Source organism: Fragaria vesca, linkage group LG6, assembly GCF_000184155.1.
Source record: "Fragaria vesca subsp. vesca linkage group LG6, FraVesHawaii_1.0, whole genome shotgun sequence".
In the NCBI taxonomy this organism is placed as follows: Eukaryota; Viridiplantae; Streptophyta; class Magnoliopsida; order Rosales; family Rosaceae; genus Fragaria; species Fragaria vesca.
In genome coordinates, this window is record NC_020496.1 from 34593597 (window position 1) to 34619610 (window position 26014).

The 26014-nt window shown below is 38.4% G+C and overlaps 3 protein-coding genes across 3 annotated transcripts; 1 reads left to right on the forward strand and 2 right to left on the reverse strand.

The window, feature by feature from the left end:
• Window positions 1-163: 163 nt before the first annotated feature.
• LOC101308698 lies at window positions 164-4284 on the reverse strand. Its single transcript, XM_004304372.1, has 9 exons — window positions 4167-4284; window positions 3025-3510; window positions 2112-2277; window positions 1650-1947; window positions 1404-1427; window positions 1206-1278; window positions 1040-1130; window positions 872-951; window positions 164-641 (listed from the first exon to the last, which is right to left on the reverse strand). Exons 1-9 carry the CDS (start codon window positions 4251-4253, stop codon window positions 402-404), a joined length of 1545 nt encoding a protein of 514 aa, XP_004304420.1. The 5' UTR covers window positions 4254-4284; the 3' UTR covers window positions 164-401.
• Window positions 1276-20353, forward strand: LOC101308990. The gene is made up of 2 exons (XM_004304373.1): window positions 1276-1285; window positions 18231-20353. The coding sequence occupies exon 2, from the start codon at window positions 18618-18620 to the stop codon at window positions 20034-20036; it is 1419 nt and encodes a 472-aa protein (XP_004304421.1). The 5' UTR covers window positions 1276-1285; window positions 18231-18617; the 3' UTR covers window positions 20037-20353.
• A 927-nt stretch (window positions 20354-21280) lies between these two features.
• On the reverse strand, window positions 21281-24433 carry LOC101309567 (probable E3 ubiquitin-protein ligase LOG2-like). The gene is made up of 3 exons (XM_004304374.1): window positions 23964-24433; window positions 22205-22700; window positions 21281-21870 (listed from the first exon to the last, which is right to left on the reverse strand). Exons 1-3 carry the CDS (start codon window positions 24431-24433, stop codon window positions 21754-21756), a joined length of 1083 nt encoding a protein of 360 aa, XP_004304422.1. The 3' UTR covers window positions 21281-21753.
• Between the last annotated feature and the right edge of the window lie 1581 nt (window positions 24434-26014).

The window sequence follows — 26014 nt, forward strand, 5'->3', positions numbered from 1 at the left end:
TCATGTCAGAATGTTGTTTCTTCCTCCTTGGTAATCAAGAATATATTGAGATTTAACTTCAATTAGTGTTAGGTTTTAAACCTGAGTATGAGATTCCATACCTAGACTTTTACCAACTCGATCACTCATGCTAGTTAACAGCAAAATAAGTTTTGTTTCAGTTCATTAATTACAAAGGTAACATTAAACTTCAAGCCTCAAATACAATACCTTTTCTACCAAGAAAGGTTCCAAGTTCTAGTTATGTGTTTGGAAAGCCAAAGATTCAACATCCGAACTAACATATACATGTGAAATGGTCAGTATACATCAACGCTAAAAGCTCACTACAGATCATTTGTAGTTCACAGCCGCACTGGACGCTGTAGATGCAGTGTATAGTGTATACTAACGATTGTGAATCAGCTGCCACGAACAGCTTCAGCACCTTCAATTTCATTTTCAAGATGCTGAGGATTTGTCTCTGTTTGTTGTGGTTGATTCGGCTGAGTCACTGCAGCAGTACCATGACGTTGATTTGACCGAGAAAGACATCTTTCCCTCCATCTCAAAGCCTCGATAATAATGGAATTCCCACACATTGTAACTCCAAACCCCGTGAATGTGGCAAGAAGAACCGACAGAACTGCCTGCATGTGAATCTGTAGACCCAACAAAAACATATAAGTTCCACAGGTAAGAAGCTGAAATAACAGTCCTCATCTCATATTAGATGTCTTATTCGAGATTATGACACTTCTACATTTTACTGATTAGGAAATTCCTCATTCTAAGCGTTTTTATCACAAACCGAGATATATAGTTCACAGAGTATCATCACATTTTCAACTTGTAAATCTCATAACTACTTGATGTCAGCAGAATGTCTTACCAATGAATAAAGTAGATGAGCTGAGAGAACCACCAAAAAGAACTGAATGGTCGCATAAACCCAGACATATTTTCTTCTCACTGCAGAAAAATTGCAAAGTCAGTAAAATAGAAGATTGGTTTATGCAAGTAAACTATGGTACGAATGAAGAATTGTAAGCTGGTCTACCCATTGTGCTTGCTGTCATGGATGCCAAAAGACCCAATATACAGGAAAAAGGAAGAGAGAGCGCAATTGCACCTGATCCCATTTTTCCTACCTGTGCATGTGATCATAATAGGTTATTCTTTAGCCATGTTGAAAAAGAAAAACATATAGAAGTAGAATAACATACCAGAAGCTGCTCAAGAAAACAGAAGTATGCGAGCATGCTAACTATGACGAGAATGGGAACATCCTGCCAGACCCTGGAAAGTTTGCAGTACATATCAGTTATAGCATCCTAGAAGGTGGTCTATATAACATTCACTCCATTTTACTGCATTATGCCCCCATTGACAATAAGTGAAAGACGGTCAGGCAAACCATTTACCTTTTCCATCTTTCTCCTTCCAAACTGCATAGTTTATACCAAGTCCACTTTCGTTTATTGATCTTGGGTAAATCCTCAATCAAGATTATGAATGAAAGTCCTTAATTTTAAACGACATTTTCTTTTTCTTTTGATGAACAGACTTCTATTTATCTAAACAAGTAGCTGCATCTTTTCACAACCACACAAGAAATTAAGAGCAAAGACCATTTCCTGCTCATAACAGCAGTTGTAAATTTCACTTGCCTGTATTGAGTAACCTCAGGCTGCTGTGCTCTAGTTCCACGTAAATTATGTGCTTGAACATTTTGAATTCGTAAAAGCGTGACAGGCAGGTTCTGGACCTCTTGCTTGCACACATCACATGTTTTATTACCTTTAATGCTGAACCATTTTACAGCACACTCTTGGTGGGCCAGAGCGAGGTCGCCTTTACAGCTGCATTCCATCTTCAGGGTGTCAGCACCTTCCCCCAGTTCAACTAAGCAAATTCGACAAACAGCCTCTTCAGCGGCAATATCTTCACCATCATCATCACTTCCATCTGAACCACAGAACTAAGATAAGGCATAGGTTGGTTATCACTAGTTGCAAAACTAGAGTTAAAGGTTGCTACAATCTGAAAGTACAGATATCCTGGCACTTCAGCAGATCTCAATGAAAATGATATGAACAAAAGCTCAAAAAATAATTGGAACGTAAAATTACCATTGTCATCTTTTGGGGAGGTGCATGAAGTTATTGAAACAGTTCTCTCCATCGCTCGTGGTGTGGAAGGAATCACTCGAATGACACCACCTAGACATACACTCCCATCTTTATTAAGCACAGGTACTGAATGTGAACGATGAATAGGCAGCTGGCGCCCTCCTTTCTGCAAAGTATAAAATTGGAAGAATAAGGTGGGATTGCTGGATGAACTGATGAACATATTATCAGGATTGATTGGAAGTTTGGAACTTAAAAAGGAAGTATAACTCCAGCAAGCGATACATGAACAAAATATTTAAACTCTGCTTAAAGTAATAGTACATGAATAAATTGGTAAAAAGCACCTTTCCTGCTAATCATGCACCCTACAAAACTAAACTCATGTTTGTTTTGATTTTGATAAATATCCCCTCTAAAATATAGCGAACAAACATAACTAAGGTTAAACGGTTACTTTTTTAATCTGAGAAGTCAAACTTCAGTATATGAAATTAACGGGAAAGTCAAAGAACACCCTTCAAAAGAAGGCTGCACTGTCACTTGGCTTCAGTCATTCCTTAGAATTTTGTAATTGCACAGGAAAATCAGTGGAGAATCATCAAGCAAGAAGAAATGCCAAAATAAAGGAAAAGTTGCATATATACAATAACTGTGCAGCAATTTATTCTCCATTTGCAGGTAATACATTCACATGAACAAACTTTATGTATGATGGAGTAATACTACATAATACAACATTAGAGATTTACACTGAAACAGGTAAGGCATGGTATTCAACTTGAACTCAAGATTTATTTTAAGTTTAACTTGATGTCTCCAAGCATTGTGATCAACTAGTTTTTTTCGCAACAAACAAACTAATTTCAAGTGGTCAAGTTAGAATGTGATAGCTACTCACAAGAGAACTTACCAGATCAACAGTGTTCCTCCCATGCATAGACTCTGGATTTGAGTGAGAAATTGGAGTTGTAGGCAATGATGATGTATTCTTCAGACTTGGTGTTAAAAGGTTTGTAAGAGAAAATGTCCTAGAAATTATAGGCCTCTGACGGGTTGCCGTAGGTGTACCTCCTAGTGCAAGCGTAGCAGCCTTCCGTATCTCTGAAGTAGTGTTCCGATACTTGAAACTTAGTTTGGGAAGGAGGCTTTTTATGGTTGTCTTAGTTTTTGAGGATGAGGGACCTGGGGATCCACTGACTTTGTTTAAATAAGGGCTGGGTAATGGGGAGAAGTTTACTCTTTTGGGAGTGGGACTTGGAGTTGGGGGCATGTCTATTCTCACAAAATCCTCTTTGGCATCCGCAAGAGTTCTTGAGGGTATCTGTAAGGCGAGGTTCTGTCGTCTCCATGGGTGTTCAGGAGGAGTTTCTTCAATTATCTCAGGGGAATTTCCATCCTGTAAAAGGAACAAGACACCGCTTGAGATCAGCAAGAATATGTCTTTCACATTAAACCTGATCAAGTACCAGTTATACAACAATGACGCTCAAATAAATGAGAATTGTAAATTGAAGATCTAGCATGAATCCATTTAATTTCACTACCCAAGATATGTAAAAAGGAAAAGAAACCAACACAGGGGGAAGACCAAAGGTGATCCTTATTGAAGCACAAGGAAATATGAAGGAACACAATGATATAAGAGCATCATGACAAATTGACAATGCAGAATTTTAAACCAAACCCAACAGTAAGCTCTCCTTTTTCTCTCATGTATCAACAGCTCCACGAAGAATTACATGATTTTACAAATACCAAGCAGAGTTGAATCACTTGAATGGCGTAAAAGGTGGCAGATTATGGACCCCTAAAGCATTTGAAGTCTTTCACTAAATCCCATGATTGCTGCTGTTTAACAGTACTATGATACATCAATTATGCTTCACCCAATTGAAGTAAAGATAAAAACTCTAGCACAGAGGTAAATCATAAGCACATATATCTGGTAAAAAGAATAGAACCCAGAAGTAATGAAAATCATAAACAGGAAAGAAACATGCAAAGCATCACAAAACCCATCACAGAATTCAGCAAGGAAAGCGAATGAGGTACCTCTTGGGGTGAAGGATCAACTTGACTGGTGGAAATGTCAGCAGCATCATTTTGCTTAGCAGAAGCTTCTTCTTCTTCAATTGCCATACTTGAATTCTGACAAGGCCTTTGTTTCAGTTTCTGCAAATAACACTAGAACCCTCGAGAGGTGAAGTAAAGATGAGCTGAAGAAACACCAAAAGAGACAAGTGGCAGCTGAGAGGGAGAGAATAACAGAGAAGAAGGCAGCTCGGAGCGACAGAGAGAGACGTATATGACTCAGGTAAATGCCAAAGCAGAATTTATGTTATTTTTTCAAGGGCCCACGGTTTTGCAACAGGGATTGAAAAGGAGTTCGGCACCGGCGACAAGTGATCAAAGGGTTTTAGCTTTGTCGTGTGTGATCTTTGCAGTTGGACGTATATGAGTTAACCATTTTTGTTTTTCTTATTCATTTGTACAAATTTTATCTAAATATTCCATAATTCGTAGAGGATGAGGGAATACTAATATAAATATGTTGTACTAATACTGTGTTATTTTTCAAGTTTATGGAACAAATTAATGCCTTTTCTTTTTATTTCGAAAAGAAAAGAACATTATGTAATATGTATTATGTACAAACTCATTTCATTAGCTTGCAAATTTTCGGATTGGAATCAGTATCGGAACCAAAACACTTCGAGCAGAGTAAATGAGGTTCGGATTGCACAACCAAACGCCCTTTGAGTCCAATGAAGGGCCAGTGTTGGTATGGAACAATGTCCCCAAGAAGCCAGATGGAAATCAGTTTTGCTACCATAGCTAAATTTCCACCGTCTTAAACATGATTCCCCCTTTCAAGAAAAAAGAAAAGAAAAAAGAACATGATTCCTTGAGTTTAATCCCTATCCAGTGGCCTTCTTGTAGCTAATTACCACAATGTGACAATCCAGTATTCCAGTCTATGTTTCTTTTCCATAAATGAAAATCTATGCCGGATTTTTGGACCGTGCCGGAGAAAAAGAATAATGAAAACAGCAGGTGGTGACTGGTGTGGTATAGTTCATAGGAAAACATCGTTTTCAGGGCATCCATCCCCACCGCGAAGTTTGAAGTTTTGTCCTAGTTGAGCAGATTTGAAGTGATCTGGACCATTATAGATGATCAATAATAATCACGTTGACCGTACCATAGATTATATATAATCAGCATTCAGTATTCTTTGTACCTTTCAGAAAGAGTACAATATAGTTTTCTGCAGAGCAGCCAACGTAGCTTAGAGAGCAACATGTTTGTGGCGGATAGGATATTAACAATGATGTGGACTTCTTAAATATAAGAATAGGGATCATAACAAGTAAGGAATCACAACAAATCCAAATATTTTCTCAAATCTTGCGTGTTTGTACAAAATCAACACTAACAAGATATTTTCAGTTTATACAAGAGTATATTAAAGCTTTTAGAATAGAAGTTGATTACCATTAAAATTCAACATCTAAATGGACGTAGTTTATAGTGTTTACCAAACTTACAAAAGAAAAATCCGGAGTACCAAATTAAAACTAATAAAGTAAAGCATAATATTGAACCATTGGTACACTCACTATTAAACAAACCTCCGATCAAAACTTAGTCTCGTCTCCTACAATTATTTATGTTTCTATATTAACTTGCCGAGCACGCAAGTGTGGTACGAGCAACCTAAACATCTTCATAGTGGACATATATAGAATATGCTCCTAATAGATACTTAACTCAGTGAAGTAGAATTATTCACATTTGAACGTAGACCCCAAATCTCATACCTATACCCAGACACGGACCTAGGCCCAAAAGCCCAAACCCACCTCCATATAGCTTCCACCATCGCCGGAGACATGTCGTCGGGAGTATGGTCCCTCCCGGCCCTCAGCTTGAAGCATCCCCGTAGAGGCATACTCTTCCACTGAAGCCTTAAAAGATAGTTAAGCGAAATATCAAAAGTATTACAGTTGATTTTTGACAATTTTAAAAAATAGTGTGTTATACATGGTGACAAGGATTTTTATTTTAAATTTTTTTTTTAAAGATTGATGAATTTCATTGATCGAAAAGATCATACACGAGCTCTCTCGCTCAAACTAAGGGATCTGAAGATCACATATTACATATTCTTGTTTAGATAGTGCTCCGAATTCACATTTGACAATGACTCCTAGACTCCTACATCTTAAATAGAGAAAATATAAAATTTAACCTAACAATATATCCACCTAGAGACCATTGTGGTGTACATCAATGCTGGTACAATAAGGCTAAACTGTGTAAATGACTACTGAGCAAGAGAAACAAGGCAAAAGCCCACTCCACCCTAAAAAAAGAAGAGAATAATGTATCCACGTTATATGATTTTGTTGCTGGCTCACCATCTAACTATTATCTTTTCTGTTTTGTTAGTAATTGTTAGAAGCGCATCATCAAACATCTGATGAAGTGTTTTGTAACAAAAATTATTAAAAACTTTTGATGCAAATATATAACAAGAACTAGCTGGAGGCTTACACCACTTCAACCTACCTTATAAACGTAGGATTATTAGATTAGATTAATACTACTAGCATCAGCAAACAGTATGTAAATAATTTTGAAAGTTGCTATATGTAGGATTAGATACTCTAATTTAGTTTATGTGTTGTGGAAGTCAACTTACCAGAAATAATTTGTATTTGATGGCTGAGGTTTATCCTTCATATTTGTAAAGCAGCACTAGGGCAAAGCATCAATCAAAGTCTTATATATTGCCCTTGTAAGAATGTAGTGAAAGCAAAGCTTGGCCTTTTCCGGTCCAAAAGAGAAGGTGCTTCTGCACATCTGGCTTGACAAAGACCCCAAACTCCTAGAGCATTGTATCATAAATTGTCACCACTTAGTCATTCAGATTGAGAATCACTACTGATCTACTACCACTTTCACTAGTGCAATGGAGAACCTCGTCAACATGTAGTTAATTGACAATAATTGGAAGGCTTGCCTTTTCTATATCATGGAGTTTATGAATTCTTGAGTGCAAGAACAATGAAGATCGACCATACACGTATACTTAGGTTGGCTCCTTTAAAGTGAGAGGGATGAGTTCCTTTCAAGTGTATAAATACAGATGAGTGAGTGTCTTTGTTGCAAAGAAACGAGGTGTGCGTATGCTTCTTAGTTACCGAGCAATTATGAAGTGAGATTGTGACAAAATTTTAAGCCAAGGATAACCCAATAAAACAATAAAAGATAGTACAAGTTACCGTTTAGAAGAAAATTACCGTTTCAAAAGTTACCGTTTAGAAGAAAATTGTAAACATCAATGCTACACCTCATTTAGGGAATTAGGGGTCATCAAATCCAGCAGGGCTAGATGCGCTGCCCAAAACCAATGGGTCCGGGCTAGACGTCAAGCCAATTGTTAATATTTTAGGGCTAGGGGGCTAATATGGGGCAAATACCGACATTATTAGACATGTGTGTGTGAGACATGTTAACGACTACCGCATAACAATTGGTATCAGAGTCAAAATTTTGATTGAGAGTTGGTTTGTTTTGTCCCGATGTAGGTCGAGCCTTGGTTTGTTCTGTGACTTATGTCCCAATATGGATTTGGTTTCCTGTAGACATAGAGTTAAGTTACACATGATTGGAGATGAAAGATCTCACATGAGAAAAGTCACAAATAAAATATAATATATAAATACGTAAATCATACATAATTGTATCGAGACATTTTGTAATTAAAACCCAAATTTTTTTTTTAATAAAAGGTCGATGCGGCTGCCCTCAAGCCATAAAAACCCAAAACATACGCAGATATTTAAGTTAAGATAATATCGATATAATAATGATCCACAGACCATGCTTGTCATTGTTTAACCTTTTATCCATTATCCATTACACTGCACGTTTCAATAAAATGAATTCTTCACATTTTCTTTCTTCAATTGTTGTCATCATGTTGTTATAGCTCTAGAAATTACTAGTCTTTGTCTCACGCACTGCTGAGTGTTTATTTAGTATAGGTATTTGATAAAAAAAACATCATACATCATATTTCTATCGCTGATTTGAGAAGGCAATAAGTTGCAGAGAAGTACATTATATCGTATTTTGTTAACTATCTTTACCTATAGGAAGCACCTCTGGTCTTTCTCCCAGTAACCAATAACACAAAAAAATAGAAAGATTACTGAGATTGCCCATGATAGTATGACTCGATCGGTACACATTTTTCCCTAAACGAAACAAAGAAAAACACAACTGAACCATATCAATTCCGGAATAATCAAAAACCATAACGAACAAACCAAAAACACATTGTTCTTCTCAATTATCAATTTCTCAAGCAGAGAAAAAAATGATCAACCTATTACTTCACAGAGATTGGAAGTATAGAGGTCAGATTACAAAGAAAATGAAAAGAAATGTCATAGACTGCCCCAAAACATTAGGAATCAGATTTGGTCACAGCTAACCACAGCTGTGAGGGAGAGAAAGAGAGAGAGAGAGATGATTGGTTGGTCACAGCTGACCAACAAATCTGTTGGTCAGCAAATCTGATTCCAAAACATTACTATCAATCCCAACCTTTATGAGACAACCCTCTGACCTGTAAACCTGATTTGTCAAAATTCAAAGTCCCAAATACCATCAGACTTTGATCAGCAAGCTCTTCGTATCAATTTTATCAACTGGTGTCCTCTCTTTTCAGTTCAAGGCTTATTCTCCAACTATATTAGCAGCTTCTTTTGATACACAGAAGTCAAGATGCATAAAACAGAATCCCTCTAGATAGTAATTTTAAATAAGATCAATGACTAATAACGTGCCATTCTACCAAGTTGCATAAGTAGAATGCAGCACATAATGCAAATCAAACCATACATGTTACAGATGTTGTCGACAAATGAGTTCAATTTGACTTAACAAAGTTCTGTGGCGGATTCATATCTACTTATGTTAAAGTGTGCCAATCGAACAAACAGAAATAATCAAAACATTAGATATGAGATGAAAAACCAATTCAGTTGAAAAGCAAGGGAAAAAAATCCAAATACGTAACAGGCTATTCAAGAAACACCTACATTAAAATTCCTTCCTCTTCAATTTCCAGCCTTAAATAGATTGTTAATCTGCTATGTATACAGTCTTAAGAGCATAATTCAGTAAACAAATAAATTAGCAGACACCAAAAAAACACATAGCTCATGACCATTCAGCCATATCTAGTACAGCTTTGAAGAGAATATACAGAAGTGTAACATGTACGTTGGCAAGCGAAAATGCACCCAGTTTATGGCAAAACAGGTAGAAAGCTGCTGACCAAAAAAATAAAAGGTAGAAAGGTCAATTGAACTCTAGGCCTTTAGCTTTCTAGTGACCAACAAATAGAAATGCTTGCGCTTATACTCTCAAACAATATAGAAGACATGAGTAACCAAGTTCTCTTGCATTTTCACTCTGGCAATTTAAAGCAGACCAAACAGAGCAAATTGCCAAGAAACATGAACAAATTTGCTTATCCAAAACCTTACATATTCAAATGGTTAGACTTGTTTTCAAGTGCCTGCTGAGTAAAACATTCACAACTAATAATTAAGATGGGTAGGGATTTTTTTTATTTCCAATGCAACCAAGCCTTTATCTCCTTTCCTATCACTTTGCTGTTACTAATGGAAGATAAAGGACATACATATATGAAATTGCTTGAATGGGTAAACTTCTATATAATACTTGCCATGCAGTGTTTCAAAAGGTAAAAATGTCAAGGCAACCACTCACCTTGAATCATGTTCTGGATAGATTCATAGCTTTCATCTTCTTTGTAATACTTACTTGGTATTACAATTAGTCAAACAACCCTTTTGACTATTAGAAGCCAATTCAGAAGCAATACTTCATGATGGGTTTAGGGTACGACATATTCATGAATGAAAACTGAAGGATAGAGATATCTTTGTGAAATAAGGTTACTTACAGATTTCAATAAAGCTGGTTCAGAAATCACGAAAACTTCAGTAAACTTGATTGTTTAGATACGCAACTTCATTTACATTCTATAAGTTTAAATGATGGTCCATAAGGCTATGTGAGCTGTTCCATGTGGCAAATTAAGTAACTCATTCATCACTGATCATCCTAACTCATTTAAATGACATTGAGTTCTAGAACAGATAGTTTAAATATGACAAAACCTACTTGTTCACTTCCGACATTTTGACTTATCAAACACAGTTTATACTGAGCTTTGTCTGAATTGTGGCAGGTCATTGCAACTCAGCAGCTTCTCTAACCCTCAAATTTCAGAACTATATTTGTTGTTGCCTAGATGACAGAATTTTATAACAATAAACATCACTTGAAATTTTAAATATAAATTTCATAAAAGAATATTAAAAGAGGATATGCAGATTAAAACTAACCCTGTTATAAAGTTTCGCTTTTTAACTTACAGGATTGGAACATATTGAGATTTCATACCTCACCACTCGTGCTACGGTCAACTCGTGGCCACCTCCACAGAAAATGAGTTCCATTTGCCAGAATGACATTACCTTAATCACTGCCGTTGAGATCTGCAACAGTAACAGGAGAAGTCAGTATATTTCTTTTTTCAACTTTACTGGCAATACACTGTTAGAAATTACGCCCTCCGTTTTTCTGAATGTATTAGTGACGCAAAAGCAATTAATATCAACAATTACAAATAAGAGCAGTGAACAGATGTGCATAATCAATGAAACATATATAAATATATATATATATACAGGGCTTCTCTGCTACGGACGTCCGCACCGTTTTACTGTGCGGATTTCCGTCCGTTCGCCACCGTACTGCGCCGCGCGAGGGCGCGCCTTCACCCCAGCGAACTCCAGCAGCTTCCCCGACCACTTTCTATCCCCGGCGAGTCCGTTCTTTTCCAGTTTTCCGGCGAGATCACCCAAAACTTCAAATAAAGTCGATCTCGCCGGAAAACTGGAATTCGGCGGAGTCGCCGGGGATGAAAAGTGGTCGGAGAAGCTGCTGGAGTCCGCTTGAGTGGAGGCGCGCCCTCGCACGGCGCTGTACGGTGGCGAACGGACGGAAATATGTGTTCCTGAGAAAGGTTGTATATATATGTGTGTGTGTGTGTGTATATATATATATATATAAAAATAACTCCCTCTTATCTGTGATGTGGATGAAGGGTAAGTATGTGTTCCTAACATTAATCAATACAGAAATGAAATCCAACCTCAAAAGCTTTTAACCGTAGTCGTTGAGAACCTTAAATTTGAAGCCACACAGTTTTATTAATCACATTGGGCTTCCAGATCTTTGATGTGTTGTGCTGTTCAATTCACTTATCTTACTTAATATGCTCCATGTTTCTGTCAAGAAAGCTCAAACTTAGTACATTAGGGAAGTCGGTGAATTTTGATTCTTTTTAAAGCTCTGAACTATAGTTCATCAAGTCCACATTATTTAAGTTTCAATACAAAACCATTCTGCAATATGAAACCCTTAGATTGAACAACATGACATGAAGGTAAGACTAAAACTGAACCAAACCAATTTCAAAACAATAAAACAATCAAATTATGTGGACGGGGAATACAAAACTGGAACATGGATGCTACAACAGATAAAACAGTACATGCAAGCAAAATGAAAAGAGCATAACTCACGAGTTCTCATCAAGCATAGAAGATATATCCTTCCGCACCCCAGTATCCAAGAACAAATAATGTCATTATGACCACTTTATTTTTGCCAAAAACTAAAAGTTACCTCCACCTGAAAACTGAAAACTTCATTCTCTGGAAAAAAGGAGGAGGGGAGGGGGGGGGGGGGGGGGGGGGGAGCGAAACTATCCTCTTACTCCATCTGATCATCAAACAACTTAATACACCACAAACAAAAGACTATAAAATGAAACTTGTTCTTAATAAACTTCACAGAATTTTCACAATTGATATCTACCATGTACTTTGTCTGTTACAAATAAATACTAACAGCTCATGTTATGGGTAGATCAGTACCACCCATTAATTGACATATCTCTAACATCATCACCATTGATAGTTTGTTGTAATTAAAACTTAAACTTTTCTCATACTGTAACCGAAACTTCTGAACATAGAGTCATAAACATATGCAAATGAAAGAGCATATCAGAAGTGACTTGGATAGTAAGTGACTTGTGTATTCGTACAATAGTATCAAAAGTGAAACAAAACTACACACCCAATTGACCAAGGGAATCTTTGTTCGTCTTTAGACTTTCTCAGTTCACCAGCAGTGTCTGGATGAAGGATTTGATGATGGAGCCGATATAAGAACCCTAAAATCAGAGATTTGCAATCACCTCAATCGATGAAGGTGGACATGAGAATTCATGAAACCATACCTCTTCGCAACAGAAAAAAAAATTAAATAAATAAAACAACGATCAAATCCAAATTTGCATATCATCAAAGAATCTCGAGAATGTTCGTCTCGAAAGCACCGATCACTGAAGTAGTTAGCCAGCTCCAGTCCAAATGACCAATTGATACCCAGAAAAGTGACTTGCATGTGTAATATTGAAGTTCCCATTCACAGTAACCGATGCTCAATCAAAGGCTAACCGTTAAACCCAGAAAGCTACGCTGAAGAAGAAGAAAGAGAAAAAAGAACCGAAATCGAACCAAAGATCCCAGCACGAAGACGAACAGAGAGAAGGCGAAACCAAGACTGAGGCAAAGAAGAAAGCGAGAGAGTAAAGAAGCAGAGTGAGACAAAGGCAAGCAGCCACGCAGCAACAACCAAACAGCTGGCAAGTGGTGGCAAAAACATGAATAAACGCAAAGTAGGGAGACGGCCGTAAATTTGTGCGGTCTTTAGCTACAGTAACCCAAACACAGTATATAACTAGAAATAAAACCCGCGCTTTGCCGCGGGATTTGCTGTTGTTATCCAACTCAAGACCACTTATATTCAAACTGCTGAACATAACTAAACTAAGACGGGTCGAAATCAAGTCTAATAACAAATCTGACTTTGTTAGATTTTCTAAACCAAAAATGGATCAGCAATGTAATTCATGCAACCTAATGCAAATAATGGTTACCAACCAATGAATGTACAACATATGTAATCTCAGCTTAAAGTTGATATAACAAATTGTTCAAAAACTCATGATCAAGTTTATATCAGATCATGGCATTAGAGTAGCTTTAGAGGTTAGCTTTTTCCTGAGCATCTCAAGTTCTCAACTTCTAGAGTTTCCTGCAAGAGAAAGGCACATGAATGTACAGCAAAATAATAATTGTTTTAAGTGTTGGGAAAAGTTTCTGTGACAGCTCTTTATAATGTTTATGTGAGATGGGTGTTAAAATAAGCATTAACCTCAATTGTCTCAAAGGAAGTAGTGATCATGACCATTTCTTTAATATGTCAGGGACAGTCTAATTATGTAAATAACATCAAATATGTTAGCTGTACCAAAACGCAAAAGCAAAGTAGCAATTCAATGGAAGAAATTTCAACTATGCAATATATGAATGTCCTTGTAATCACTAAACGATATTCTTAACTTAGATAAATAGCATCTTCTCACTCCTAATGTCTAAGAACTCCATGTCAGTCTCTATTGTTTTGGTATAATTATATCACCCTTTTTCAACTGCAACATGCTTGTAATAATGTTATATCAGTATAACTCGGTTTCTCTGTTAAATTGGTGTAGGGTTTGTATGAGACAAAATATTGAGTAGGGTTCGTATATGTACCATCCCTTTCCATGACCTTGCTCTTACTAGTCTTGGTTAGTGTTAATGTTATGATAATTGAGGTTCACTTTTTAAACTTTTTTCCCTTTTATTATAGGTGTTTCCAAATCACATTCACATCTATAAAACATACTGATTACATAATTTTTATATGAAGAATTGGTAACATTTTCGACACAGATTGACCATCTGCAGTGCAGTGGTAATTTTAGATGTGAGGGGATGAAGAGAAAGGCTATATCACAACAATTTCTCTTCAGTACCAATAATAGATATCAAAAGTAAAAAAAAATACAGAATGATTGTAATGTAGAAAGGATGTATATATTGTCTGCTTGCTCTTCCAATTTGTTTGGTTGTTGAGTAGATGGAGTGGAAGGAACCAATTAAATAGAAGTTGGGTCTATCTTCCTGATCATGTTGCTTATGTTCTAAGTAGGATTATCTTCATTTGTTTTGATGAGACTTGATGAATATTAGACTCTATATATCTACTATTATATGGAATATGTTTATCTTTTCTTTGTGTATGTTGTCACTTGGCTTCACCCTCATTCATTTTTTCCCTTTCCATTACTTTATTCTAGAGTAATGGAAATGGAAGAAACAAAGGAAGATCAAAATGGGGGAAGAAATAAAGGAAGTTAAGGAATATCTATAAAAATTAAATTAATGATAACTTTGACAACAAAGTATTATCACAAAATGAAGCTAAATAATTTTTCATGTCTAAACTGGTCATTCCACTAATAAAAGCATAAGCCAACTTTGAGTTTACCAAACACTTTGTTACGGCTTTTGCCATTGGCAACACTTATAAAAAGCTAGTTTACTAAACACTCAGCTACTTTGTTTTTCAGTCACTTATTCTCAAGAATAAGTAAAAGCCAGTTTTTTCTTATAAGCCCAGCTGCACCAAACGCAGCCTTCATACACACCTTTCATAATGAAACAATCAAATATTAGAGATAAAGGCTTATAACCAGCATCATGTGATAAATATATTAGAGATAAAGGCTTATAACCTCAACTCTAATTCTTTTTCTGTTTGTAATCTTTTTTTTGTTAAAATAAAAAGTTCAGTAGAAGTGTTACTATATATAACAAATATATGGATCATCCGTATGTATATCTATTGATAACCTATAATTCAAAGCATACATAGTTTGGCTGTAATGTCGATGCTATTGTTTTAAATTGTAGATGAGTTGGTATATATAGTAAAGCATAATTGATGACCAACTATTCCTGCCTTCATAAAGCATAATAAGATAAGCAAAATCAACAAACAAAAGTAGCACCTGGGGCAAAAATTTTGATGCTTTAATAAGTCATATAGTAAATTTTGATGCTTTGGCCTATAATCTCACAAACCCAATTCAAAAAAGACAGAAGACTTACTTCGTTTTGATCAATGTCATCAAACCCAATCACCCAACTTGAACTCTCTAACCAGATTTTCTGGACGATGAATGTAACTGAGAAATTCAAAAAGAGACAATCCCTCAAAGATGTCAAATTGATTTTTAGTTTAATTGGTAGTTGGGGAAGACGAATTCACTAATGAAAAAGTAAAAAACCAAAATTAAAGACGAACATGTAAACGTTGTTTCTGGAATGATCACTCAATCGATGAAGCTAGACATCAGAACTCATACCTCCCCGCAACAGAAAGAAGCAAGGAAACAACTATCAGCGATCCTCACCGAATAACCAAAACCAAAAAGCAGAAAGGAAAACGATCTTACACATTCAAACCCAGCAGAGAGGATTGGATATAATTCGGAAACGATAGATCAACAACCAAAACAAAATTGATAGCCTTCCGCCTTCCTTCTGCTGCTCTCTTTTCTCTCTCACTTTCTCTAGGACCTTCTTTTCTCTCTCTGTTGCACTCTTCGCTCTCTTTCTTCTTCTCTCTTCTTTTCTCTCTCACTTTCTATATGGTCTTCTTTTCTCCAGGACCTTCCATTGTCTTCTGGTCTGGGTTTCTAGAGACTGAGAGAAGTCGAACGTGACAACAGGAGCAGAAACGGAATTACCCATACCCAAATCAAGGGCAAAAGACGAAAATGCCCTATTCATAAACTGTTCCAGTGAACAGTACGACGAAGAATAGATATGTAGTAAATTACACGACATGACATGGGCTTTTGCCTTGTCTATTGTCTATGGTGTCCTCAAATTAATGGCCTGCCCCAACTTCTATAGATTCTTATGTTTAGCCCAAGACTATAGAAGACGAAGTTTTTCTTTGAAGATCATCGTATTCTGTACCCGAAGGCCCAACTGCTAGTTGAATTGGTATTATATAGTTGATTGGTGTTATTTTGATGAGATTATTTGAAAATAATACTAATAAATACATCAATAATATACATCAATAATATTGACGTCAGGTCGGATGGTCCATCAGTCCTTGATGTGGAGTCATGAAACCAATAACTTATGCATGCGAGCTAATAATCAGTCGGTTGGAATATCAGAAGGTCCTGATCATGCTATACAACAATATTATTATGACTAGCTAGTGAGTGTGAAATGGACTTTGTTTTTGATCGATTTTCTCCATGCTGTGTCTCCAATTATATGAGAAGATGGATGCCATCTTTGATGCCTTCGGTTCCCTCTATGATCCAATCCACCAGTGAGGACCGACCACATTTGACATAAAATAATGCCTTCACAAGAAAATCGATATATGTAATATGGAATCAATCACACTGATATGCATTCTGATGGATTCTGTTAATCAAGTATTTGTCAAGAAACATAATTTGAGACATGCTAGGTACCATGAGTTGATAAAAGAATTATAATACCACATATACTTTTTTAAACTCGACATACAATGCACATAATTTTGTACTAAAGACTGAGGATGTGCTCTCCATAGAAATATATCGATTATTTAAGGAGTTCTAGTAATTTTAGAGGACAATAATTATCACATATCTTAATTATATGAGCATCAAAGTTAATGATGTCGACTTTTAAAGTTTTAATTCATTGCTAGAAGACACATACAAGTGGTCGAGTTTGTAAGGACTTTGGTGTGGAACCCCCATATTTAGGTTCGAATCTCGCCGATGTTAATTGGAGTTATATCCCAATTTATTCTTAATGATCAGGAGAAATTAAATGTTTTGACAACATAACCCCTCGGTGCGGATTAGTCTGTAGACCCAGAAAACCTTTACATAGACAAGTCACTAAGCAGTACGACAAGTACCTTATGCTGCACAAAAACTCTATTTTATGACGTTTCACGTATCATATTGGAAAACTGACGTTTCTAATTGAGTTTTTCTTCCCTTATTAACATCAGTCATGGGACTGAGCCTTTCTAATTGAGTTGGGTTCCAACTTCCATACTACTTTTTTCTTGTTCCTACCAAGGGCGTAGCTAAAAGGGGGTCAGAAGGGTCATTTGACATTTCTCAGTGTTTGAAAATTAAGATCTGATAGGTCCATGTGTTAGAAAAATCATTCTAATTTGACCCCTATGTCCTCTCTTTTTTTGGTCTGAAGTTGACCTCTTACGTCAAAAAAACAAAAGAGCAAAGATAAAGACTAGTTTAAACATTGACCTAATTATCCACAATGTATAATTTACATCAACTGCGCAAGACTCTAGTTGATCGAAACAATATATTTTATTAACTTTTTTTTAATTTTCTCCTCGTATTCTCTGTACGCCGTTCTATTCTTGTTTTGTTTTTTAATTATCCACAGTGATGCCACAATCCCAAACGGACGTTCACGTCAAATCACAACAGTCATAGTATCATACGACGTGTCGCAAGCACACTTGAGCGGTCAGCTATCCCCTCCTCTTTACCTCACATTACCCTTCTCTCCAACCATACAATAACCACCGTCCGATCCAACATAACCATCTGCAGCATAATCGTCCCTGTGTGGGCCCCACATCCGAAGCTGTCAGATCGCCGTAGGACCCAGGCACGGGTCTGTCTTAAATGGACGGCCCATAATCTCCCGGCCCACGTTTGTTCGAGTTGGCGGGCGAGTCCCGTTGCTTTCTCCGCCACCCACTTTAATTATTGCTACTTTTTTTACTCTTTACAGTTCAACTCCAGTAAACAAATTAAAATAACAGAGTTCCGAAGCTTCCTCATCTCGACACGTGTACCTTTCCTCCGTCGGTTGCCTTATCGTCCACTACTACCCTACTACTGGACTCACTCGACTAGTAGAGACTAGCGTCAATTATATTAAACCCCACAGATCTGCTTCTTCTTCCGTCCTTCACTTCACTCGAGACATCTAAAGTAACCTTCAGATCTCCCAATTCCCAAATCTCAATTTCCAGAAATTCCCTAAATTGATAGCTAAATTCCCATACCCATCTTGATGTAGGTTTCAATTTCACAGAGAATGTAGATTGAAGCTTCAACAAAGAGATGGATCCGGGGGTGTGGTACGATACGAAGCCTGCAAAGGTCTCAAAAAGGGTTTGGTTAGTAATTAACAAATCAATGGGACTCCTCGTGGGTGGGAATCACACCTCCTCCAGGTTTTGCACTCGCTAATCTTTTCGCTTATTCTCAGCTTGGCTTTTTTACACTCCCTGTTTTGAAAATTATTTTCCAGAAACAATATTCTCAGTTTCAATCTCTGCGAAGAGATTATTCGATACCGAATCGATCGGTTTTGCTTGGTTTGTTCTTTCCGAATTGTGTGAAAGAAAAGAGCTCAAATGAAGCTCGTGAAACTCCAGATCCTTCATGGATCTCTAGCCCGGCGCGTGTTTTTCCGCGCTTTCTTTATCGCCGCGGCTATGTCTATTATTCCGTTGGTTCACATTTTATCCGGGTCTTACCTGAAAATGTTTAACTATGTGAGCACTATTGACTGTGCATCCGAATATGGCGGGGACAATGTCAACTTGGACCCGGGCAAGTTCATGTTTCAGACCCGGTTTCTGAATCCCATTTGGGGCGCTTTCGATGCCGAGAAGTGCAAGCAAGATGTGAACTTGACTGTAACGGTGGTCAGAGAGCTAATGGGCAAGCAGCTTTTGAATGGCGATAAGGCTCTCTGTGTTGGTGAAGGATCAGCCTCGGCCGTGATGGCTTTGCAAGATTTGGGGTTTCCTAATGCCCGTGGTGTTTATGAGCACAGATTCTTCTCCCTCAAGCACAAACAGTTTGTGTATGAGATTGACTATGAGGACAAGTCTTTTGACTTCGTGTTCTGTAGGGATCTAGACAAGGTTTCTGTCCCTGCTCTGCTTGTGCTCGAGATTGAGCGTGTTCTTAGCCCAGGTGGAATTGGGGCTATGCTTGTTGGTAGCAGTGGTTTGGCTCCGAATAGCCTGATACGGTCTGCTACCCCAATTTCTTCATTGTTGAAGAGTTCCAGTATCGTGCACGTTAATTATATCAGCAATTTCACACTGGTTGTGTTCAGGAAGAGTTACGAAAATGCTGGTCTATTTGAGCAGTATCGCCTTCCGGCGGACTGCCAATCCCTCACGAACAATAGACCTTTCATTGAGAAAATGGAGCCTCTTGTGATGGAGAAGTCTTTGGAGGATGGAGGAATGGTTACTTATCTGCCTAATGTTATTGATGTTTCCTCAAAAAAGCGGTTGGTCTATATCGATATTGGGGCAGCAGAGCATCTGAAATCAAATGTCACAAACTGGTTCCTGCCTTCTTATCCGATTACACACAAAGCTTTCCATGTTTATTTTGTTGACCACAACACTACTGTGCTATTGTCCTATGTCAAGAAGCCGGGAATCACCTTTGTTTATCATCCAGGGCTGGCTGGAATCAAGGACAAGAGCAGTGTTAACATTGAAGGAGAAGCAGATCCATATGTTGCAGATGAAGGATTTGATTTTCTTGATTGGTTCAAAGAAACAGTGCAGCATGCCGAGTTTGTGGTGCTTAAGATGAATGCAGGCAATGTTGAATTGAAGTTCCTGAGGGATCTATTTGAGAGTGGAGCCATATGCTTTGTCGACGAGCTCTTTCTTCACTGCTCTGGCAACATAGACGGGGAAGGTCCAATGCCAATAGATTGTATGGACATCTTCAAGAGCCTCCGAAGCAGTGGTGTGTATGTGCATCAGTGGTGGGGGGAAGACAACCCCGTCGAAGTTCTGTGATGGTGACGTGTTTGATCGATCATCTCCATGATGTGATGGTGTTGTTTAACTAGTAAGTTATTATTGCTTTTATGGTTGGGGCAATAATTATTAAGCTAAATAAGCAACCACTGTTGTGTTTTGTGTAGTGTTTGGTGTTTAAGGATGTCTTATAGGATGAAAAAAAATCCGAGACTCCCACCATTGTGTTGTTGTAGCTTTGTTGTGGTTGGTTGGTTGGCCTATTTGAGCTTTCCAGCTTAACAATAAGTTATTAATCGTTTGATGTGTACTTGTTCTTTATATGGTTTTGCCTTCAATTATTGTTTGCTTCATTTAGAATTGGCGTGGACTGACAGAGTGACTGGACTCCACCTTCAAAAAACTTCATTTTTTTCTTTGTTGGTCTGCTTCAAAAAACTTCATACTGGTATGAAACCTATGCCTGTGTGGTTCTTATTCTAATATTCCACCTTGAATAAGGAAAAAGGATGCCTAATGACCCTGCTTTACAACTCACACTCACTTACTCAGTCCCCTTAATTAATTGTGTTCCCCGTACGCAACCACGATATAGAGTTTTCACTTGAAAGGTTGTATGGTTGAATGGCTCCATAATCTACGTAAGACTTGGTTCATTTATGATGTAGCATTCTGCTCGGGTAATGAAGGCTACTACTCGCATGCATACCATCGTTTTCGTGTCTGCCCTCTCTTTCATAGCACAGTAAAGGTTTGCAGTGTATCATTAGATTTGCCTGAAAAAAAAAAATTATTCCAGCTACTTCCCGTATACATATGGCTTCTTCTCCAACTGAATATAACTATGGAAAAAATTCAGTTTACTACTCTAAATTTTAGGTCTAAAATCAGTTTGATATCTCATCTTATTTTTTAATCAGTTTCATAAAATGACATCAATCTCGACCAAAATGACTAAAATAGCCCTGATTAATCTTTTTTCCCTCTCTCTCTCCTTGCCTCCAAATCCACCACATGGCCGGCACCGGTATCCACCCCTACCACCAGCAATGGGCCCCGGCGGCAGCCCCTCCTCCTCCCCCGGCCGTCGCCGCTGCCATTCTTAACTCTGAGAGGGTAAACATCACTTGACAGCAACAAGAAGCTGTGTAACTATCTTGTGTAACTATCTTCCCTTCACAGCAACAAGAAGCTGTGTAAAGGCTGCCAGAAGTCGGCAAGCTCTCCATAACTCCATTCCCTCAAATGACTGGAATGAAAAGCCCAAACATAAAGCATTTACTTCCCTACTGACCTGTGGAACTAGAAAACTGAGGATAACGAGAAACTAGACCTAATTACAGAACCCATAAAACGGAAAAATGGCTCTAATACTTGCTAGTCACTACTCTTTCCCCAGATACCTAAATTTCGATTTCATCTGAGAGGCGAAACCTGAAATTGATGCCACAAATAGCACATGATTATCTGTATTGATCTTCTCCATAAGTACTTTCAGCAGCACTGCAGCAGAAACCCTGTGACAAGCAAACAAGCCCAACTGTGGACGGCGTATATTTAAGACTAGTAACTAAATTCATACATCATTCCATGTCTATGGAGCTGGTACAACACAGGATGTTCTCTGTGCAAATTTCATACAGCATACCTTTTTTAACTCACTGAAAGCCGATAGTAGCAAAAGAATTGCAGACAAGAACCAAGGGAAAAAGCAAAAAGGATTATTTACAGAATGATAGTGGCGGAGCTCATGCTCTCATTCCTCTGGACCATTGTTGACCTTTATCTCCAAAAGCCTCTCAACTGGTTGTCGGCAAATCGGGCATCGGTTTGTCTGGTATCTCAAAACCTTGGCACACCCACTGCACATACACTGCATCAAGAATAGAAATTCATTGAAAAATTAGTCGAGAAGAATTTCCCCTGCTAACTACAATTCAGGTTGAGAAATGTCATTGCCTTGCAGAATTGGATGGAAGCAAGGAAAGGTAAAACTAGCCTTTGGATCTAGGATTCTTAAATAAAAAAAAGTGCTTTACTTTTATTTAATCACTGCACTAATTCAAGATGCTGCACTTTTAATTAGGAAAGGTAAGGTACTGTATACCTTCAGATACTTACAACTCTACAAGACACCCTACTTCAACCCTGAATAAAAGCTTTCTATTAAGCCAAACTTTGAACAGAAAGGAGGAAGATGTAATTACCATGTGCCGGCATGGAAGAACAGTTGTGTCCCGTGGTTCAGACAGGCAAATGACACATTCTTTTCCTGGGTCGTTACTGTCCAAGTCATCTTCGACTGAATTACCAATGCCATATATCTCCTGTAGTTCATACCTCATCCCACTCACCCAAAGAATCTGCTTGACAACCCTCACCTGGAATTCACCTTTCTCCCTCTCAAATACAGCCTGAGTTATCTGAGAGTTTGTTGCTACAGATACAGAGTTTCCCTCTGATCCATCATGCTCGGGTGGGGATGCCTCTGCCTTCACTGCTAGAGGATATACATCCAAGCCTGCTACTTTCATTAACTCTGTCTCATCAAACATTGAGAAGTTAATTCCAGTTCCAGGGGGTTGTTTGAACTTCTGGCCCAAACCTTGTTGAAAATATACCGTCAAAGGTGGAAGGAGGCTAAACTTCATCGGTGTCAGGTTACAGCCCTCGCCTTCTTTTGCAAAGAAAATGATGGTGATGCTGTTCCAAAGAGCCACATTAGAAAACTTGATGATCAGATCATGTCATAAGATTAAGAAAATGAAAGGCACATACACAAGATTTTAGTACACAAAGTCACCTTCACCAGTTTGCACGTAAATTAAATATCAAGACCATGGCAAAAAGTTAAAAGATGTACTACTATATGTCCTTCGACAATTTCACAAGGAAACAAATTAACATTGTTGCTACTCATAACAGTCAGAAATACAATCACATGTCAAAAAACAATAATTTGAATACTTTGAAGCAAACATGAAAATGGCATTGGAGTTTAATTTTACGCATAAAATATCTCTCCTGGTGCACCTTAATCAAGGATAATGCAGTATACCAGGAACTTGATTACTAACTTCCACAAAAATATATAATCTGAACCCAACTATGATCAACTTTCTAGTATCGCATCTCTACCAAAACCAAATAGAGTCTAAAGCCTCGATATCATGATCTTAAATAGCCCAAATTCATATTGTTCCAGCAAACTCCTCCAGGGATCACATTTCTCTAGTTAGAAAGAGTTCAGCAGATCTTAGGTACTAGAAATTACTATTGCAAAAGACGAAAAACTAGTTGTCAGCATCACACTTCCCTCATTGCCATAGTCAAGGCAATTCTGCCTTTCACTCAAAGAAGGTCCCAAGTCTATCAATATGAATCTTCCCCAACAATAAGATCCTTATATGACATGTTACTAAATAGTGCACAATTCCACACCGACACTTCATTCCATACTGATTGTGAGATCACATTGTTTTGACTTTTACCTATCTCATAATCTATATTCACAATGACAAGATCATAGAATGCCTTTAAGTCACTTCAAAGTTCAGCTCGAAATAAGCATGGTATACCAACTAGCTCTATCCTGTTCAAATACCACAAGATCCAAATTTTCACTTCAAAACTCTGCCAGAACATTCATTTTGATGCTAAACTTCACCTATCTTCCTAGGAAGTCAATCCCTCATTCCCATCCCTAATTGGCTTTATAGAGAAAGCCACACAGCTCCATCAGCCATGATCATAATGACCTCCTCCAGAATGGCAATGACCTATCAAACTCCAATGAACATTCTATAACCAGTAACCAAACAACCCCATTCATCACAAACTAATCCAATTCTACCAACTTAAGCTATTCCCACATCAGCAAACAACAAACCAACCCAACCAAGCATATTTAATAAACAGAATCCAAAACCAAAAACATTCAAGACTAAAGCTCTGATCTTTCTGTACCTCCCAGCAACAGTGGCATCAAAAGTGAAAGACAACAGAAACCACCCGGGGTTCTCCTCATCGGGCTCAACCCTCAAAGACTCCTTCTTCAAATTCACATCGTTCCTTATCGTCACCGCCTTCTGGTGCTCCACGTACGGCGTCGGCACCTGCATCACCGGCCCGCACCGGTACCTCCCGCCGCCCCAGTTCGGGTCCATCTGTGGATGCGGCACCCGGTGGTGGTGATCGTACGGCGCCGGCAGCGGCGCCGCCGGGTAGTAACTCGGGTACTGGAAATACCCTCCCGGGTTCGGGTACTGCGCCGGGTTTTGGTTCGGGTACTGAGCCGGGTACGGCGTCGCGGCAGCGAAGACGTAGCGGTTGGCGGAGATTTCGGGCTGTGGTGGGGCCGGTGGGGGCGGAGCAGGGTGGCTCTGGCGGTGTCTCCGGCGAGAGGAGTTGGCTCTACTACTGCCCATGTTTCCCATGTTGGGAAAGTTTGGATTTTTCAGAATCTGGAAAGAGAAACAGAAGCAGATTGAAAAGCCCAGAAATTGTGTCAGGGAGTTTCAGAATGGTGTGAGGGAAGTGGAAAAGGTAAAGAGAAAAGGTCGGAACAGGACTTGACCATAAAAAATAAAAAAAATAGGTAGGAAGAGGAAGGGAGGAAGTGACAAATTTCCAAAAGCAATAATGGAGACAGATATAGAAGAGAGGAAGGACTCTTGTTTTTATAGATTATGGATTGTCAGTGGGGGATTTAGTGGGATCGCGTAAAGCTCCACCCAGAACACTTGTTCTATCCTGTTCTGTCGACTCATTACATTCCTGGATGGGGAAAAGATGAAATGAGAGGAGTTGATGCTCAACAGCTAAAGGGAAAGGAGTAGGAGTAGTGGCTAGCTAGCTGAAACCCTTTTCTCTTTTCATGTGTGCATGGTGATTAGGTTATGCACATGAATAATGATCAGCAACCGATATGGACTGTGTTGTACTTGTACGTTTGCGTAGGCAGGGCCGGTCCGTCGTGTTTAGAGGCCTTGTGCGAGATATAAAATGTGGCCCTTTAGGTGCTCCTGATAAAAGAGAAACAATACACCAAAACTAGAAGCATGGTGTCACAAATAGGCATGTATATAAGCAGATCAAACAGCAAACAAAAAAGATAGAAGACCAAAAACAAATTTTCTGTAAAAATATATTAGATTGACTTCAAAAGCAAATGCTCTGTAAAAGCATATTAGGTTACCTTTCAAAATCGTTGATCTTAAATATATTGTTGGTTGAATGATTGAAATTTGGGGCGGAATTGGACGCCAAAACCCTAATTCTTGTGCAGTGCCGCCGGCCGTGGAGATTGGAATCGCCGAGTTGAGGGTTACGAAAGTGGGGGACTGAGGGTTACGAAAGTGATCATGAGGAAATTCACCCAAATGAAGGAGGGGGGGGGGGGGGGGGGGGGGAGGGATAATAAGGAAATTTAACCCTTAAAAAAAAACACACTGGGTAAAAAATTCAATTTACTCAGGAAATTAAAATGTGTGTGTGGAGATTCAAACTTGGGTCTCCAAAACACAAATCCAAAGAAAAAACCAACCAAACTACAACTCCAATTGGTAATTGGCTACATCTTTCTACATAATATAGGTGTACAATTTTTTTTTTAAACCCTTCCAAAATTGGAGGCCCTGTGCAACCGCACACTTGGCACAGCCCATGGGCCGGCACTGTGCGTAGGTATAACGTACTTGTTGCAGTATTGTATTCTGAGAATGTTTTGTAGGGTTGGAGTTTTGTGTGTGCGTAATATGTTTGGAATCGCATGCTACAACGATGATTTGTTTGGAAGTTGAGGATGGATTCGCATTGGAGGTGAGTTCTAGAATGTACACAGTTCATAATCATTGTGTACTTTGGGAGGAGTACGTGTCAAGCTGCGATTGATGCGTGCAAATCAACTCCCCGTCAGGCTCCGTTGTCCTCGTTAACGCGTGAGCTGTGTGACCTCTACTAATATTTTTATCCGCAATCAAATTGAATCGAGGTGGGTAACTTGATTGATGAGGTTA

What these genes read in the sequence shown, in the direction of transcription:
- LOC101309567 (XM_004304374.1), bottom strand. Translation starts at nt 24,433, where the DNA reads ATGGGAAACATGGGCAGTAGTAGAGCCAACTCCTCTCGCCGGAGACAC. An exon ending in GATGCCACTGTTGCTGGGAG is followed by an intron (nt 22,701 to 23,963) that starts GTACAGAAAGAT and finishes TCTTTGGAACAG; the next exon opens with CATCACCATCATTTTCTTTG. An exon ending in TTCTTCCATGCCGGCACATG is followed by an intron (nt 21,871 to 22,204) that starts GTAATTACATCT and finishes TTCTTGATGCAG; the next exon opens with TGTATGTGCAGTGGGTGTGC.
- LOC101308698 (XM_004304372.1), bottom strand. Translation starts at nt 4,253, where the DNA reads ATGGCAATTGAAGAAGAAGAAGCTTCTGCTAAGCAAAATGATGCTGCT. An exon ending in GTTTTCTTGAGCAGCTTCTG is followed by an intron (nt 1,131 to 1,205) that starts GTATGTTATTCT and finishes TCACATGCACAG; the next exon opens with GTAGGAAAAATGGGATCAGG. An exon ending in CTCATCTACTTTATTCATTG is followed by an intron (nt 642 to 871) that starts GTAAGACATTCT and finishes TTGGGTCTACAG; the next exon opens with ATTCACATGCAGGCAGTTCT.
- LOC101308990 (XM_004304373.1), top strand. Translation starts at nt 18,618, where the DNA reads ATGAAGCTCGTGAAACTCCAGATCCTTCATGGATCTCTAGCCCGGCGC.